Source organism: Hydractinia symbiolongicarpus, chromosome 8 (genome assembly GCF_029227915.1).
Source record: "Hydractinia symbiolongicarpus strain clone_291-10 chromosome 8, HSymV2.1, whole genome shotgun sequence".
NCBI lineage: Eukaryota > Metazoa > Cnidaria > Hydrozoa > Anthoathecata > Hydractiniidae > Hydractinia > Hydractinia symbiolongicarpus.
The window spans coordinates 9,420,414-9,435,627 of NC_079882.1; the positions used below are offsets into that span (position 1 = coordinate 9,420,414).

Below are 15,214 nucleotides of genomic sequence, written 5' to 3' on the forward strand. Positions count from 1 at the left end.
GAAGGACCATATATATATACAATGTTTTCAAAATAATGATTTTTGTTGATTTGAAATTTACTCCTTGCATATTGCTTTTTCGACATTTCAGGTTAAAATGTTTGGTAAAGTCAGTACGGATCATTAGACAAAAAATTGTTTTGTTAACCGGTTAATTTTTACATTTTGTGCATATTTTTGCGGGAGAGGATGGTATGCAACCGAATAAATGATTTTTCAAAGTTTAACTTTTTGTTTTTAGGTGTTTTGTGTTTGTTTAAGTTTGGCTTTTTGATATTGTTTAAAATGCGTAAAGAACTTATTTCATAGATCTGTGCTTACTGTTGCAAGCCTTTCTTTTCGACACTTTAGATTAAAATATTGAAGGTTTTCAACATAATCACATAATAAGATGTATACATATTTGAGATATGTGTTATTTCTGACATTATTATTATTATTGTTGTCGTAACTGTCTGGGTTGTGACTGTCAATGTTGTAACTTTCTACTAACTAGATTTTACACCTTGCACGCCGTTGTTTTTCATATTTTGTCTGAAGTTTTGTTGGGAGGATTTCATGCGATTTGACATTTGATATTTTGTGTTAGATTTTAAGAACTTTTTTGTTAAATTATGACTTATATACTTTCTTTTTATGCATTTTCAGATTATTTTTTTTAGTAAAAGGCATATTCAATATACTGAAATATTTGCTGATGTCATCAAAATTCAAATGACAGAACTTTTCAATTGTTTTTCTGCCTAAGTGGATTTTTCCACGGGCCTAATCGACTAGTCTCTATAATAATACGCCAGTTCCGTGTGTCTGTAACAGGCAAAGTGGATATGTTCATTTTCCTTTGATCTTACCGAAATTTTCTTTGAAGTAACCGAAAAATGCATGTCTAATATGTTAAATTTTCTGACGTTACGGCGCGACGTCAATAACACTACTTTAACGTCAATATCCTATATTAAATTAATGAAGCCGTTACAGTGCACTTAAAACTTTGAGGGCAAATAACTCGAAAACGAGGTGGTGACGTCATTGTTCTTTTCACTGCATGGGTAACTAAGGACCACCTAGTATCAATTTGGGTAAGTTTCCCAAACCTGAGTCCCCAAGTCCGTTTCGAAATGGACGGGTTGATGACGTCATCAAAAAACCTTCATACCTTAATAAACTGTTTGTCAAAAGTACATAATCCTATACATCTTTTTGATCATCGTTTCAAGATCTGTACGATGAAGGAAACAGGTATACAAATTTCTACAAAATATTTTTTGGGGTTTTGAGGGGCAATTGCTGACGTCAGCAAACATTTTAAACCCTTATATCTCATTAACCGCTTATCAAAACCACATGATCATATACATTTTCTTGATCAGCAGTTTAAGCTCTACACAATAGAGGCAACGTGAAAACAAATTTCCAAGAAAAAATATTTTGTCTCTTGACAGATCCTTGCTGATGTCATCAAAATTTAAGTAACGGTTCTTTTTTACTGTTATCCTGTCTAAGTGGATTTTTCCACGGGCTTTATCGACTAGTCTGGAACAATCATCAATGACGTAATCATTTTTTTATAGAGGCTGTAGATATTTTGAAATAAATTTGGACGTCTAATAGACAGCTGTACCAGTTTGATCTGTTATTGGTCATAGTTTTAATTCCTTAAGATTAATCTCGCTTTTATTTTGAAATTTGTATCTTAGCAGTGGCAAAGAATCTAGCAGGTTGACTGGATGACGGTCTCTTGACCTAATCTGGATGGTTCTCAAAGTGCCTGTAGAGTAAATGTTGAAAACCGTAGACGTAAGAATGGTGTCATATGCTCATATCACTATTTTTTCGTTTATCATGTGATCAATCTTGTTGACACATTTGTTAACGATAATAAGTAGTTTGATAAATATTGAGATCAGATAATTTTTTTTTGCAACAATTCAGCAGTTAACACAAACGTTTCAAATGTTATTATTCTTTCTAACTTAACAAACATATTTACTATAATCTAACTATAATTACAATTATTCAAATGCTACATGGTATATACATTTTTCCTTAAATAACTAAATTTTAATTATTTTAAAGATTGCTTCTTAACAGATTTTGAAAGCCGGTTACCCTCCATGACAAGTTATAATTTTGTAGTAAGTTTTGCACACTTGCGCTAAAATCAGTAAAGTTATCACGCGAAAAAACGTTTGTAATATCGAGAGAGAAAAACACACTAGATCACCCGAAGGTTAAAATTCATGCAAAAATTGTTACGAATAACATAGTACACGCGTTCTTTATCGAAAGAAACATGCATTTCTAAGTTCAGCCTTTAAGTTTCTTAACTTTAAGGAAGATTTTCATAAAATTTATGGAGTCAGATCCGTTTTACCTTAAAAGTACTTTTTGGCAGGAGACCACTATCTATCTACATACGTTTTTTTAATTTTCTCGATATCTTGTAAGTTAGTGGTTACAAGTACCTACAATCTCAGCCTCAAGTAAAGAAAACATTGTAAAAAAGACGTGTAATAAATATAAAACATGAATTAAAAACTATGTAAAAGAATAGTATGCACAAGAATTGTGGAACTTTCCACTCAAAAAAGGAAATCGCACAAAATGTTTGCGAAAATTTAGCTCTCAGACTTTGACTGGTTGTAATTTTCTGCGTTTTTTTCTTTTCTTCACTTTTCAGATATAGCAGAGGTTTTTTAGGTCTTGATTGGAATAAAAGAAACCAGGTAAAAATCTGACAACTTTTGAATCTATAGTAGATAAACAAGGTTACAGCGCTTAAGTAAGTTCACACCATATAATTTTTTTACTTTTAATCCCAATCTTGTGCATGTAAATACAAATGCAGTGCTCTCAAGAATATCAACACAAAATCATTCATTCTTCAGAAATAATGCTGCGCCTGACTTTATCCACTTTTGTTGATCACCACCACAAGGAACGCTAAGTTGAGCAACAATCTTCTCACGAGTGATTGTGCAGTAGACTGGCAGGACGATACACTCATCAGGACTGTGTGGATCAGCTTGATTCTAAAAAAAAGAAAGGGAAAAATAATACCGATTGAGTAATCTTGATATGTTAATGGTTTTTCCTACAATTCCCTCTTTCGTCTGGAAACGAACGAGCTGGCAGTTAGGATCAAAACTTGAATGTCTTTTAACGCACAGCATAACGCAATGCCAGTACTTTCCTGTTCTTTTGTTAACTCTAATAAGCATGTACGAGTGACCTACGAGCCGAGGTAAAAACGATGAAGATGTTGACAACAACAACAACAACAACTAAAATTATGTTCGTACGTCATATTTTGCTTCATATTTACACTACTTCCTGTATACTAAAAATGATTTTACAAAAGAAGCAAGTTTTGTAACAACCATCAGCACAAAGATCATTAACAACTCTATGACGGAAAAAATGGAGGCACCCATGTACAACCCAGCTTGACCACCAAGATCGCCCATCAAATTATCAAAACTATACTTCTCCTTTTCCACTTCCTTTTTGTACAAAAAATCTTCAAAATACACGGAGAGCAACAAGAAATTGTTGGAAAAAAAATCTTCACTTGATGAGTGACTAGTGTCTTTTTTAAAGTACTTCCTCAACTTGTTCTTGTAATTATTCGTCGGCCATTTTGACACAGATATAGTGGTGTCGTAAATAACTTCTTCGCACGATAGAGGACAATCACACAATTCCCTCGCCTTTCTGAAAAACGTTTTTTCGTGATGGTTCACACAAGTTAAATTTTTCTTCATTTTTCGCGGAAATGATTTGTACGTGAAATATCGTTGAAACGAGTCCGGCACATCACCGCACGCGTCGTAACAGTGGTAGATTGAACAGGAGGACAGGCAGTTTTGAGTTGTATACCTTCCTGGAAAGACTTTTAATTCTGGTCTGTCTACTTGGTTAACACACTGCGAAGCAAATGGTGCTCTCTTTAAGCTGACCCTCTTTTTCGTGATAGCGACTTTGTTGTGAAGACCAGTTTCAACGCTGAAGCTTTTACTCCACAGGTTGGGAAATACCTTCGGATCATGAACAACAATAGAGATGTCGTTATTGTCATCTAAGAAGTCAACCTCTTCTTCCTGAGTACTGGTATGATTTACATAAACAATCAACTTCACACCATGCTGACTTCCAGGAAATATTTGTTTAATTTATAATTTTTTTACTTTTAATCCCAATCTTGTGCATGTAAATACAAATGCAGTGCTCTCAAGAATATCAACACAAAATCATTCATTCTTCAGAAATAATGCTGCGCCTGACTTTATCCACTTTTGTTGATCACCACCACAAGGAACGCTAAGTTGAGCAACAATCTTCTCACGAGTGATTGTGCAGTAGACTGGCAGGACGATACACTCATCAGGACTGTGTGGATCAGCTTGATTCTAAAAAAAAGAAAGGGAAAAATAATACCGATTGAGTAATCTTGATATGTTAATGGTTTTTCCTACAATTCCCTCTTTCGTCTGGAAACGAACGAGCTGGCAGTTAGGATCAAAACTTGAATGTCTTTTAACGCACAGCATAACGCAATGCCAGTACTTTCCTGTTCTTTTGTTAACTCTAATAAGCATGTACGAGTGACCTACGAGCCGAGGTAAAAACGATGAAGATGTTGACAACAACAACAACAACAACTAAAATTATGTTCGTACGTCATATTTTGCTTCATATTTACACTACTTCCTGTATACTAAAAATGATTTTACAAAAGAAGCAAGTTTTGTAACAACCATCAGCACAAAGATCATTAACAACTCTATGACGGAAAAAATGGAGGCACCCATGTACAACCCAGCTTGACCACCAAGATCGCCCATCAAATTATCAAAACTATACTTCTCCTTTTCCACTTCCTTTTTGTACAAAAAATCTTCAAAATACACGGAGAGCAACAAGAAATTGTTGGAAAAAAAATCTTCACTTGATGAGTGACTAGTGTCTTTTTTAAAGTACTTCCTCAACTTGTTCTTGTAATTATTCGTCGGCCATTTTGACACAGATATAGTGGTGTCGTAAATAACTTCTTCGCACGATAGAGGACAATCACACAATTCCCTCGCCTTTCTGAAAAACGTTTTTTCGTGATGGTTCACACAAGTTAAATTTTTCTTCATTTTTCGCGGAAATGATTTGTACGTGAAATATCGTTGAAACGAGTCCGGCACATCACCGCACGCGTCGTAACAGTGGTAGATTGAACAGGAGGACAGGCAGTTTTGAGTTGTATACCTTCCTGGAAAGACTTTTAATTCTGGTCTGTCTACTTGGTTAACACACTGCGAAGCAAATGGTGCTCTCTTTAAGCTGACCCTCTTTTTCGTGATAGCGACTTTGTTGTGAAGACCAGTTTCAACGCTGAAGCTTTTACTCCACAGGTTGGGAAATACCTTCGGATCATGAACAACAATAGAGATGTCGTTATTGTCATCTAAGAAGTCAACCTCTTCTTCCTGAGTACTGGTATGATTTACATAAACAATCAACTTCACACCATGCTGACTTCCAGGAAATATTTGTTTCAAGTTTCCACGGGCGTTAAACGTGATGCATCCAGGTATATCGTATGTTAAACTGAAATATGACAAACTACAGTCCGTTTTGTAACCAAATCGACATGCCCGTGGAACGTTTCTTATGATTTTATCATATCCAATTGAAAATTCATCAAAATTGACGAAATTTAATTTTCCAAGGCGGTTTGAACTCTCATTCCTGACAAAGCCTTTACTAAATACGGTTTCTGTATCCATATCAACAGTTATACCAGGCAACAATTTTTCCTTTGCATTATGTTTTATTTTGTTACAAATCGTCACGCTTGGGAATGGCATTTCGTGAACAGTCTTCGTAGAGACGTGCAGGAACGTATCGCGAGAGTAGTGCGCCTTTAACGCTCGCATAGCAGAGTATGCGCAATAACAAAAGCAGAAGAGGAATAAAGATAACCAAAACAACTTCTCGACTTTCGAATTACTCGTTATTATTCGAGGAATACCATGGATTGTTAACGAGTCAACATTTTTTTCAACAGAATTTAAAGAAACTGTCTTGATTTCACCATCTAACGATTGGCTATCAATTCTGTTTAACTCAACGGAGTCGAGGCGAGTCATCTTTTTTGCTCTAGAGGACGCCATCCCCATCTGCTGCAATTTGAAATCTGCTCCTGTTATCTCAATGTGCTGTTAGTACCTTCACAAACAACGCCATTATCACCGAACGTTTAATATTTACAATCAACAAACATTACTTATTATAATGTAAAATTGTAGTTTGTAAATGAAAATGCGTGACTATGAGAATGAGAAAAATAAACGAGAATTACAATGGCATACAAATAATTATGACGGTATACAAAAAGTGAAATTTTAGATAAACAAGCCAGTGAGATGAAGATGAAATGACGATAGTTTTACGAAAACAATAAGAAGTTGTACAAACAAACATCAAATAGCGGGTAAATGCAAATTAATAAATAATCACCTTCGGTATCCAGGCTACAGTGCATGGTGGGACAGAAGAAACACTTGGAGAATTGCGTTCGTTTTCAGCTAGGTTGTTACCGTCGAATGTACATCCTTCTAATTGCAATCCACCAATCTAATTAACACAAAAAATAAAATTGGGATGCTTGATAAAATTTTTCTACAAAATAAAATCAGTAAATGCAGTACCTTCACCGCGTTCTTCGACAAAGAGGTAGCCTTCCAAGTAGACACAATTTTTAGTTGATCCATTGGTGTCGAAGTTGTCCTGAAATATGAAACACTGGTAAATAGCCTGGTTGCCAAAATCGCCATTTTTTAAAAAGTTAACATTCACTTAATATTAACTCCTTTTTTTCCAGCTATTCTTCAACTAAAATTGCCGAAATTTTTCAAGCCATTTTCGGCTAAAAAAATTACAAGCATTTAAAAAATGAAAATACTTCCGATTGACCATTTGAATTTTCTGGTGATATTCCTGTCTTTTTTTCTGATATTTTAACCTCCACCCCCGTTGATACCCTGCTTTCACCAAGTAACTATAACACAGCAAAATTCAAATTGTATGAACCTACCTAGCCGTTTGTTGTCTCAAGGCGTTGAGAAAGGTGTCTGGGTGAAATAATTCTGCTAGATCAAGCTTGTCTGACAGCAAGGTTTTGGAATTAGTTTTTTCTAGCCAAGAGGCCAACGCCAACGTTTTCTGCATGGCACCTTTCAACCACAGCACAGGATCTTCAGGACCAGCTTCCCACATTTTACTCCAACATTGAGGAGTTTCATGATGCATCAATGAAACTGCCATTTTCTGAACTGTTGGAGTTACCAGTTGTGTCCCTAGTAATCGAAACATTATTTTTATTAGTATTATTATTAAAATTGATAGCCTGTTAAGTTCCTATTGGTACTGCTATTAACGAGGGTCCTGGTGCATTTAAAGCTTCCATCTGAGTTATGAAAGTCGTGCAAGCACAGTCATCGCTCAACTAGAAAATCTCCTGAGATATCAATCCTATTTTCACGTTATACGCTTTGCAGGAAGGATAGATTCACACTTTCATTCACACTAGTCTCTGGCATGACTCGACCAGGGTTTGAACTGAAAACTTTCCGCACTGGACACGATCGCTTTAGCACAAGGCTACAAGTCGGTAAATACACCTTAACTACATAAGCCTAACACGATAGAGCTTTGCTTGGCCAAATACGAACTGATTTACCTTTAATGACTTTTGCAAGCGAAGAAAGAGTCGCATGAACATGCTGAACAAGCAAAACAGCATTGTAATGTTCCAAACGTACGAATGATTCTACTGGTTGTGTATTTTCGTTATCCACCGGCGCGTGTACCTTCTGTTGTAACGTTTGAGAGCCCTTAAGAAATTTTTTTAACATATTTAAAAGACGTAACAAAATAAAAAAATACAATATAAAGGTGAAAAACGTTTGTTATGAATCTTTCACTAATATTTTATTAAATACCTGGTTTAGTTTCTTCCATAAATTCAATATCGGAGCAAGTTCACTTCCCCATTTTTCTTTATCAAATTTATGAGCAGATATATCTGATCTCATCAGTATCTTCAATTGAGAAATAACCTAACACGATAAAGACGTAAAATACGTAAAAGTATTCACAACAGTCTACAACCTTAAATATTTTAAACAGCAGTGTTGATAGGTCTACTCACTTGGCCACTAACAATACGTTGGGCGGAGCGTTCAATATTAGAAGGTAAACCGAAAAAAGATGGCTTGTCTTCGTCAGGTAGATTTACAACAACATCAGTGAATTCCTGAAAAAAAATATAAGCGTTCTTAAAATTCAATACACCAAAAAAACAAAAAAAAAAATGAAAAAACCCTGAAAAAAAAGCAAATTAGTTAATTAAGAAAAACAAAACAAAACAAACAAACAAATAAAAAAGTAAAAAAACAACTACATCAACAAAATGTTTTCCAATAACCTAGCCCACCTTGTAGTTAGACGATGCAGGTATGGCGATGTTATCTGGAAACAATTTACTTTTGCTTCTTGCACCGCTCTAAGAAATAAGGAGTACGTGTTATCATAGTAATCCTTACAGCAAATTCATTGTTGCACAAAAACTAAAAAGCAGTCAACATACCAACAAAGAATCCGAAAAATATTGCTGAAGATATGCTGATAGTACTCTCACGTCAAAATTATTATCAACGCGACCACCATAAATCGCATTCTCAAAAAGTCCGTGTAAAAAGTCCCACTTGATGGATTTGGAACCTGTGAAAATAAGAAAAAAGTTGAAGTCAAGCTGAAATAAATAATAAATGTGAAATTAAAATACCAGATGATGTCTTACCCGCGGCTTTGTAAAGTCGGTCGATAATATCTGCACCAGCACGTAAATCTGCCATCGAAAATTCGTAAAACTTTGTCCAACCCTTAAAAGAAGCGGTTATTCGTCAGAGTGACTCACAGACGCACTTATAAAAGTCACTTGAAAAAGTCATTAGAAAAAGTCAACTAGCCTGTGGAATGTAATTTCTTCGTTCTTCAACAAGGGCGTGAAACCAAGCCAACGCAAACAGGGTCTGTGCTCGTGAACTTGAGTTTTGCTGGACAAAGTTTGGACTCCAACTTTCGTAAGAGCGCAGCATATTCTTTTTTATACCAGGTGGGGCTTCAAATGTCACCTTCAAACTTGACTGCAACAATATAGTAGGAAACTTCGGATGTGTTTCTGTAGTGAGCCATAACCGAAATCCTTCATTTGGTTGAAGACTATTTAAAACCTAAAGTGAAGTGAAGTAGTCAATCAATGAATGAGTGGGTGAATGAATAAATGAGTGAATGGGTAGATGTATAATAAATGGATTAGGAAATGAATGAATTGATAAATGAGTGAATGAATGAATAAATAAATGAATGAACAAACAAATGAATGAACGAACGAAAGAATGAAAGGGACAGAAATATCTCACTTTTTCCAGTTTAGGCAACCATGCTGTTACTAAATGAAGATTCTTCAAACACAACCAGTCTCCATTTTTAGAGCAGTCAGAAAGTAACTTCATTGCTATTTCGGCTTGACCTTGACCCATTGCAACCTGAAAAACGTGATCAAAAATGTCACGAATATGAAGCTACACAAGGTGGCGAGACGTGATACTGATGAGAAAAATATAGTTTAAAATTGTCACCTGGTGGTACCTATCATGGCCAACTGTTTGATCAGCCAATTCTTGCAATTCCTAAACAGCATTCATGTCACTTTGTAAGAATATAATTATTACATAAAACCAAATTTAACCGACTACAAGTAACAAGAATAACCTGTGAAGGATCAGAACCAGGTGAAATGAGGATTAAAATTGGTTCCTTAGCTGTCGTTTCTTTTACTAGTCGTTTTAAATTCACCGAAGACGCAGCTAAAGCCTTCAAACCTGTAAGAAAGGGTGAGAAATGGCATTATTAAAACCTCAGATAGGTATGAAGACACGTAGGTTATTTACTGTACATAAAATATATTTTCCTACCCAACGCTTTGGACGCGAACGAGTTCATTGCACTTTGTAAACGATCTGGTCTCAACGCCTGTACAACTAACACCTAAAAGACAATCGCATTTAATAACATCTCCTTACCATTGATATATAGGGAGGAATAGTAAGAAATAAGCTCACCCGTTGAAACGCTGACACTTTATTAGTAAGCGAAGATGGGAATTCTTGTTCACATTGCGAACTCTTGCCGAAACCAGACCATAACGACTGATTAGTTAAGTCAAGTGAATTGAAAAGGTTACTGAAAGTGTTCTAGAAATCATAAAAATAGTTGTCAGTTAATTAATTTCACATTACAAACTAGTAAGAAATATAAATAGGATAAAACAAACACAAATGGAACAACTTTCCCACAGAGTATAAAAAAAAATACCTTAAAGGATGATAGAGCAGACAGTCTTTCTTCGTCAACCCAATCTGGTAGTGATTTCCCCATACCAAGCAAAGATTCCTTGAAAAAATAAAAAAGAGCATATTAATGCTTTAAAGAATCATTAAAACAAACAAACTCTTTTTCTTCTTCATGATTCTAACATGATAAAAACAAATATGTATTATATTTTACTCTTCTTTGGAGAACAGCACTGACAATCATTCCACAGAAATACTCCCACTCCTAAAAAAAAAGAAATATTAACAAACTATATTTTGTTATATTTGTTTAAAAAGTGTACAGAAATTTCGTAGCACGACCAGTTCAAATAATTAACATTAAATCAAAAGGCTGCACACTCAACGTACCTGCTTTTCAAACATGTCTGGGTAGATACCATGCACAAGATGAAGACCAAACATCTGTCGATCCGCCTAAAACACAAAATCGTATAATTAGTATTTTAAGTTGGTGCATTTCGATAGATGTATTTCACGAAGGTTTATTTTTCACATATCAGTCTTATTATTTTCACTGCTTCGGAATTTTAAATTATTTCACGCCTATTTATTTAGATAACTGAACTTAACTTAAATTGAACTTGTTCGTACCACGAAGGTTAATATCGAAAAAGAAAAACTTCGAAATTATTCCGAAATTAGGCGCAAAGTCCGTAAAAATCGGACTGTGTAATAATATTTTTCTGAAAAAAGCTTCGCGCAACCATTGTGAACACACAGAATACGGATAAACAACGGAAACATGCTACGGAGGCCATTTTAGTTTTGAAGTGATGGTGCAGGTTTGCAGATCTGTTTGAGCTTTTTGTCTTTGCCTATAAGCTTTTTAATCTTTGTAGTAATCGTTTTTATTTTTTTTTACTCCGCATATATTTTTACGTTTTTTTTTTACCCACGTACAAATCTTAAATCGCCAATTTTAAGATTTAGCAAGGAACCTAAATTTTAAACCAACTTGGCTAGATTAATATTAGCGAATAAGTGGCTTCTAGTAATCTCGCAAAAAAATTTTTCGCAAAATTAACCTTTCCAGGAATTTTTGCGCAAGCAGACAGAGTTTTGTGAATAGATAAAAATTCGCGAAATTTGCAAAAATTAATCTTCGCGAAATTAGGGAACTGAAAGTATATTATGTGGTAAATATATGTAAAATTATTAATAATTAGTCAGCATACCTTAAATAGACATCTGCTTATGTATTCGTACACCAAAGTTTGAACAGTATTCTTTAACACGCTCGTTCTTTCCTTCCCCTGAGCGTCCTAAAAAATGCACGAAAAATAAAATCTCCCACACTCCGAGGCCACAGTGATAAGTACGTTTGACGTAACTTTTTTCATACCTTAGCAGATTTAAGCGCTCTTCTAAATAACTCTAAGAAAGAGGCCAGACTAAATCTGTACATATTGTTGACCTTCGCCAGGTCGCAGATTGCAAAATACATAGCGCTGCCGTGCTCAGCCAGTGGAAGATAAGCATCTCGCTCCTAAGTAAAAATAGGGAGAAATTATGACATTTATTGGTAACCGATAATCAATTCCAACATTTGAAGGACTAATCTTGCGCTACCCGTACCTTGTCAAGTGTAACTTGAATTTGATGAGCGTCTTGTAACGATTGTGTGATGGTACTACTGCTTGATTTCGTTTTATTGAGCGAATCGAGAAGCTCTTTGTTGTCGAGTATGTTTCCTTCGGCATTTGCAAGTGACTACAACAAAACAACACATGCATAGATACATTTAAAATTCATATGAGCAGTAAATATAAGGATATTAATCTGCAAAGTAAAATAACCTCTAATAACGATTCTTCTAACTCTGCTAGCTGGATCTTTAATTCTTCTTCCTTATGAAGCAATTCTGTTTTCTTTACTTCCAACTGCGGTTTCTCGAGTTGTAATATTAACGCAAGAAGCTAAATAAAAAAGACAGTATACACCAACTGGTCAAAGTATCTGGTATCTTCTAGTCAAAGAGATTTTAATCCTGTCGAGGGTTAATTATTTATGTGTATCTAGAAATCCCAACGCACCTGCCCAGTCAGGCCAGCTCTTGTTGTTGTAAAGTTTGCTTCGTTTATAACCGATGCAATGTCGGGTGTGAGCTCTGGATTAGGATTACGTGTAGTTAAGAACACTCTAAAGAAAAAGTGTAAACATTGTAAAATCAAATAATAATTCAATACAGGGAGGTAAAAGGAAATGTTAAATTACCTGAAACTCTCATTATAATCAACCGTTTTTTCACCCACTTGAACTACATAACGTGGACCTATTAAAACAATAGATGTATTTAGAAATGATAACCTATTGCAGGCCATGTTCCACAGAATGAGATTGTTATGAGTCAAGCTTTAGAATCCTTAATACTTACCTTGGCTAACAAAATCCTTCCTTAAAATCGGGTACAGGATCGGTTCAACGCCATCAACCTCCTGAATAACCAGCGTCTTGCCAAATCGGACTGCAAGTTCAAGTGATGTCACAAAGTTTGCATCCTAAAACAAAACAATCGCATAATAGTTTGATGCAAGTAAATATGTAGAATAAATATATTAAAAATGTACCGTGTATGAACTACTATACCTGTTGATTGACGACTTCCAAACGTTGGTCTTTCATGTGGTGTTTCAGCCACTCCGTAGCTTGCTGTGATGGATCAACCAAAAATGGACAACCGGAATCCTGTAAAAGGTAAAGTTGATGAAAATAAAAGAAGTTGGACGAACCAGAGAAGAGAAAAGAAAAAGTGCTCGATCATCGTTTTACTTACTTTCAAAATAATCAGTGCATTCTCCATTGACAGTACATCAGATGGTAACCCTTCTCCTTTCCAAACTAACTGTTCACTCTCCGAGGTTAAATATTTCTTCAAATCAAACTCTTCTATTCCAACGATTTGGCACCATTTGTTGACAAATTTGCGACGAACATTTTCCGGTTGACAACCAAGGTAGGTGATAAATCCAGCAGCCAGCTGTGAACGGGCAGGAAGCTGTTCAGTTTCCTTGGTAAGCTCGCCAACCTTAATAAAAGAAAATCCCGATGATGATTCCATTTTATAAATGCGTTAAAATCAAGCTAGTCGACATGTTTTAAACGCATAGTTAGGATAAATACTGTACCGATTAACACAAACTAGAGTTTATATTTGACTCACCTGCACTGACCATCTTTTAAATTCGCCTTGCAGCTTCCCAACCAATGTTTCAGCAGCCGTAATCGTCTCTTGAGCTTTATCCACATCAACTTTCAGTTTGGCAGCTTCTTGAGTTCGCTTTTCAAATCTGCAATGAAGGTAATTTTGTGCTTATAAACAAAAAAAAATAGTTAAAGTCGAATTTGAAAAATTATAAAAATATATGACTACTTACTTTCCTTTCATGTCTGCAACTTTCTTATCGACTGTATCTAACGCTTTTCCTAATTTATCCAGACGTTGTTGCGACTTGTCAATACCCCTGGAAATAAAGAGAATTATCATCGCAAAACTGAAATGTGAAGGGCGACAAGATTCCTTAATCAAACACAATGCATACTTCTGTAAGTCAGCTTGTTCTTTCTCTAACGGTTCAATCTTTTCCAGCACTTTAGAATATTGAATGTTCGCTCTCACCCATGCAGCAAGAGGCGCGGCAGCCACACTAGCACGTTTAGCAACCTGCACACAAAATAGTAATTACACTATAATTAAATGTAATGTAATAAATAAATAAATGTAATACAGAAACCCACGCACCTTGGGATCAAAAGATGATTTTTTACTCTTTAATAATTCCTCCACATTTTCTCGAACTTCAGGTGACACATTGTGCGCATCGAAGTTGCAAATCTCTTCCTTTACACCTCGTTTAGCCAAAAAGCTAAAAACAGCAACAAGCTAAGTAATAGATGCTACTCACAATACCCACATGGTATAATTTAATCATTTTTAAATACCAACCTTCTCATGCTCACCCATGATGTATCCATGATTCCCATCAAACGTAAAACCCCTTCTAGGATATCACGGATAGCATCGGGAGGCATTCGAAGCGCCCTGATCTCACTCAAGGATTCTGATTTGATTCCACCAACTGCTTTTTGCGCTTCTTCTAACAATGGTCCAATCTCGCTTAGTTCTGCCTCGATTACTTTCTTACGTTTTTCTAACTTTTCAGCTTCGACTCCTTGTTTCTCTTTTAATCGTTCCATTTCAGTTTTCTGATCTCCTGCATTCTAAAGTAACCAAAGAAATTCAATTTAGTAGTTCGGAAAGGAAGTAGACTTCATATATTTAAAAAAATTGGTACAACTACTATAAGTAAAACTCTGCCACGTTACTTTTCAGTACATTAATTTCAAAACGAATGACTATGCTAAATTATATCATTTTCATAAAATGACAAATAGAAATTTTAGGGAAATCTCGCAGTAATTTAATTAGTCGATCACACTATTTATTTTTTTAAAAAAATCAGGCCTTGCCAATCAATATATCAAAAGCATGGATGTTGAAATAACTTTATTCGAATAAAAACATTACATGTGTTAACTACTGACAAAAATGCTCATTATATTCAACAACTGCATAGTAAACTTAATACCTGCATACTCTGCGTTATACCCTTCAATGCTGCATCAGCTTCAGCTTGTTTCTCAGATAGTAACTTGCTCTGTTCGGCTGCTTTTTTCTTCAAATCATCAACCAGTGAGGTGGCTTCATTTAACTTTGAGACACCACCCTAAATAGTCGAGGAAAAAAGGAAATATAACAGCAGTAG

The 15,214-nt window shown here is 35.3% G+C and overlaps 2 protein-coding genes across 3 annotated transcripts in view; both read right to left on the reverse strand.

Annotated features, from left to right (window-relative positions):
- On the reverse strand, window positions 1-4,168 carry LOC130655875 (acid-sensing ion channel 4-B-like). The gene has a single exon (XM_057458690.1). The coding sequence runs from the start codon at window positions 3,762-3,764 to the stop codon at window positions 3,327-3,329; it is 438 nt and encodes a 145-aa protein (XP_057314673.1). The 5' UTR covers window positions 3,765-4,168; the 3' UTR covers window positions 1-3,326.
- LOC130655874 (cytoplasmic dynein 2 heavy chain 1-like) overlaps window positions 4,168-15,214 on the reverse strand; it is a 26,237-nt gene continuing 15,190 nt past the window's right edge. For both annotated transcript variants that reach the window (XM_057458689.1, XM_057458688.1), the window contains exons 41-74: window positions 15,038-15,175; window positions 14,395-14,669; window positions 14,191-14,314; window positions 13,991-14,112; window positions 13,826-13,912; window positions 13,612-13,738; window positions 13,225-13,476; window positions 13,038-13,136; window positions 12,826-12,949; window positions 12,666-12,723; window positions 12,485-12,590; window positions 12,248-12,367; window positions 12,027-12,161; window positions 11,794-11,937; window positions 11,627-11,713; window positions 10,800-10,865; window positions 10,624-10,674; window positions 10,432-10,509; window positions 10,179-10,310; window positions 10,032-10,104; window positions 9,829-9,938; window positions 9,696-9,746; window positions 9,477-9,602; window positions 9,024-9,287; window positions 8,855-8,936; window positions 8,642-8,775; window positions 8,489-8,557; window positions 8,204-8,308; window positions 7,995-8,111; window positions 7,733-7,886; window positions 7,088-7,349; window positions 6,702-6,780; window positions 6,511-6,627; window positions 4,168-4,409 (exon numbers count right to left, since the gene is read on the reverse strand). In XM_057458689.1, the coding sequence (XP_057314672.1) occupies window positions 4,251-4,409; window positions 6,511-6,627; window positions 6,702-6,780; window positions 7,088-7,349; window positions 7,733-7,886; window positions 7,995-8,111; window positions 8,204-8,308; window positions 8,489-8,557; window positions 8,642-8,775; window positions 8,855-8,936; window positions 9,024-9,287; window positions 9,477-9,602; window positions 9,696-9,746; window positions 9,829-9,938; window positions 10,032-10,104; window positions 10,179-10,310; window positions 10,432-10,509; window positions 10,624-10,674; window positions 10,800-10,865; window positions 11,627-11,713; window positions 11,794-11,937; window positions 12,027-12,161; window positions 12,248-12,367; window positions 12,485-12,590; window positions 12,666-12,723; window positions 12,826-12,949; window positions 13,038-13,136; window positions 13,225-13,476; window positions 13,612-13,738; window positions 13,826-13,912; window positions 13,991-14,112; window positions 14,191-14,314; window positions 14,395-14,669; window positions 15,038-15,175 (4,227 nt within the window). In that variant the 3' untranslated portion in view covers window positions 4,168-4,250. The remainder of the gene's footprint in view (window positions 4,410-6,510; window positions 6,628-6,701; window positions 6,781-7,087; window positions 7,350-7,732; window positions 7,887-7,994; window positions 8,112-8,203; window positions 8,309-8,488; window positions 8,558-8,641; window positions 8,776-8,854; window positions 8,937-9,023; window positions 9,288-9,476; window positions 9,603-9,695; window positions 9,747-9,828; window positions 9,939-10,031; window positions 10,105-10,178; window positions 10,311-10,431; window positions 10,510-10,623; window positions 10,675-10,799; window positions 10,866-11,626; window positions 11,714-11,793; window positions 11,938-12,026; window positions 12,162-12,247; window positions 12,368-12,484; window positions 12,591-12,665; window positions 12,724-12,825; window positions 12,950-13,037; window positions 13,137-13,224; window positions 13,477-13,611; window positions 13,739-13,825; window positions 13,913-13,990; window positions 14,113-14,190; window positions 14,315-14,394; window positions 14,670-15,037; window positions 15,176-15,214) is intronic.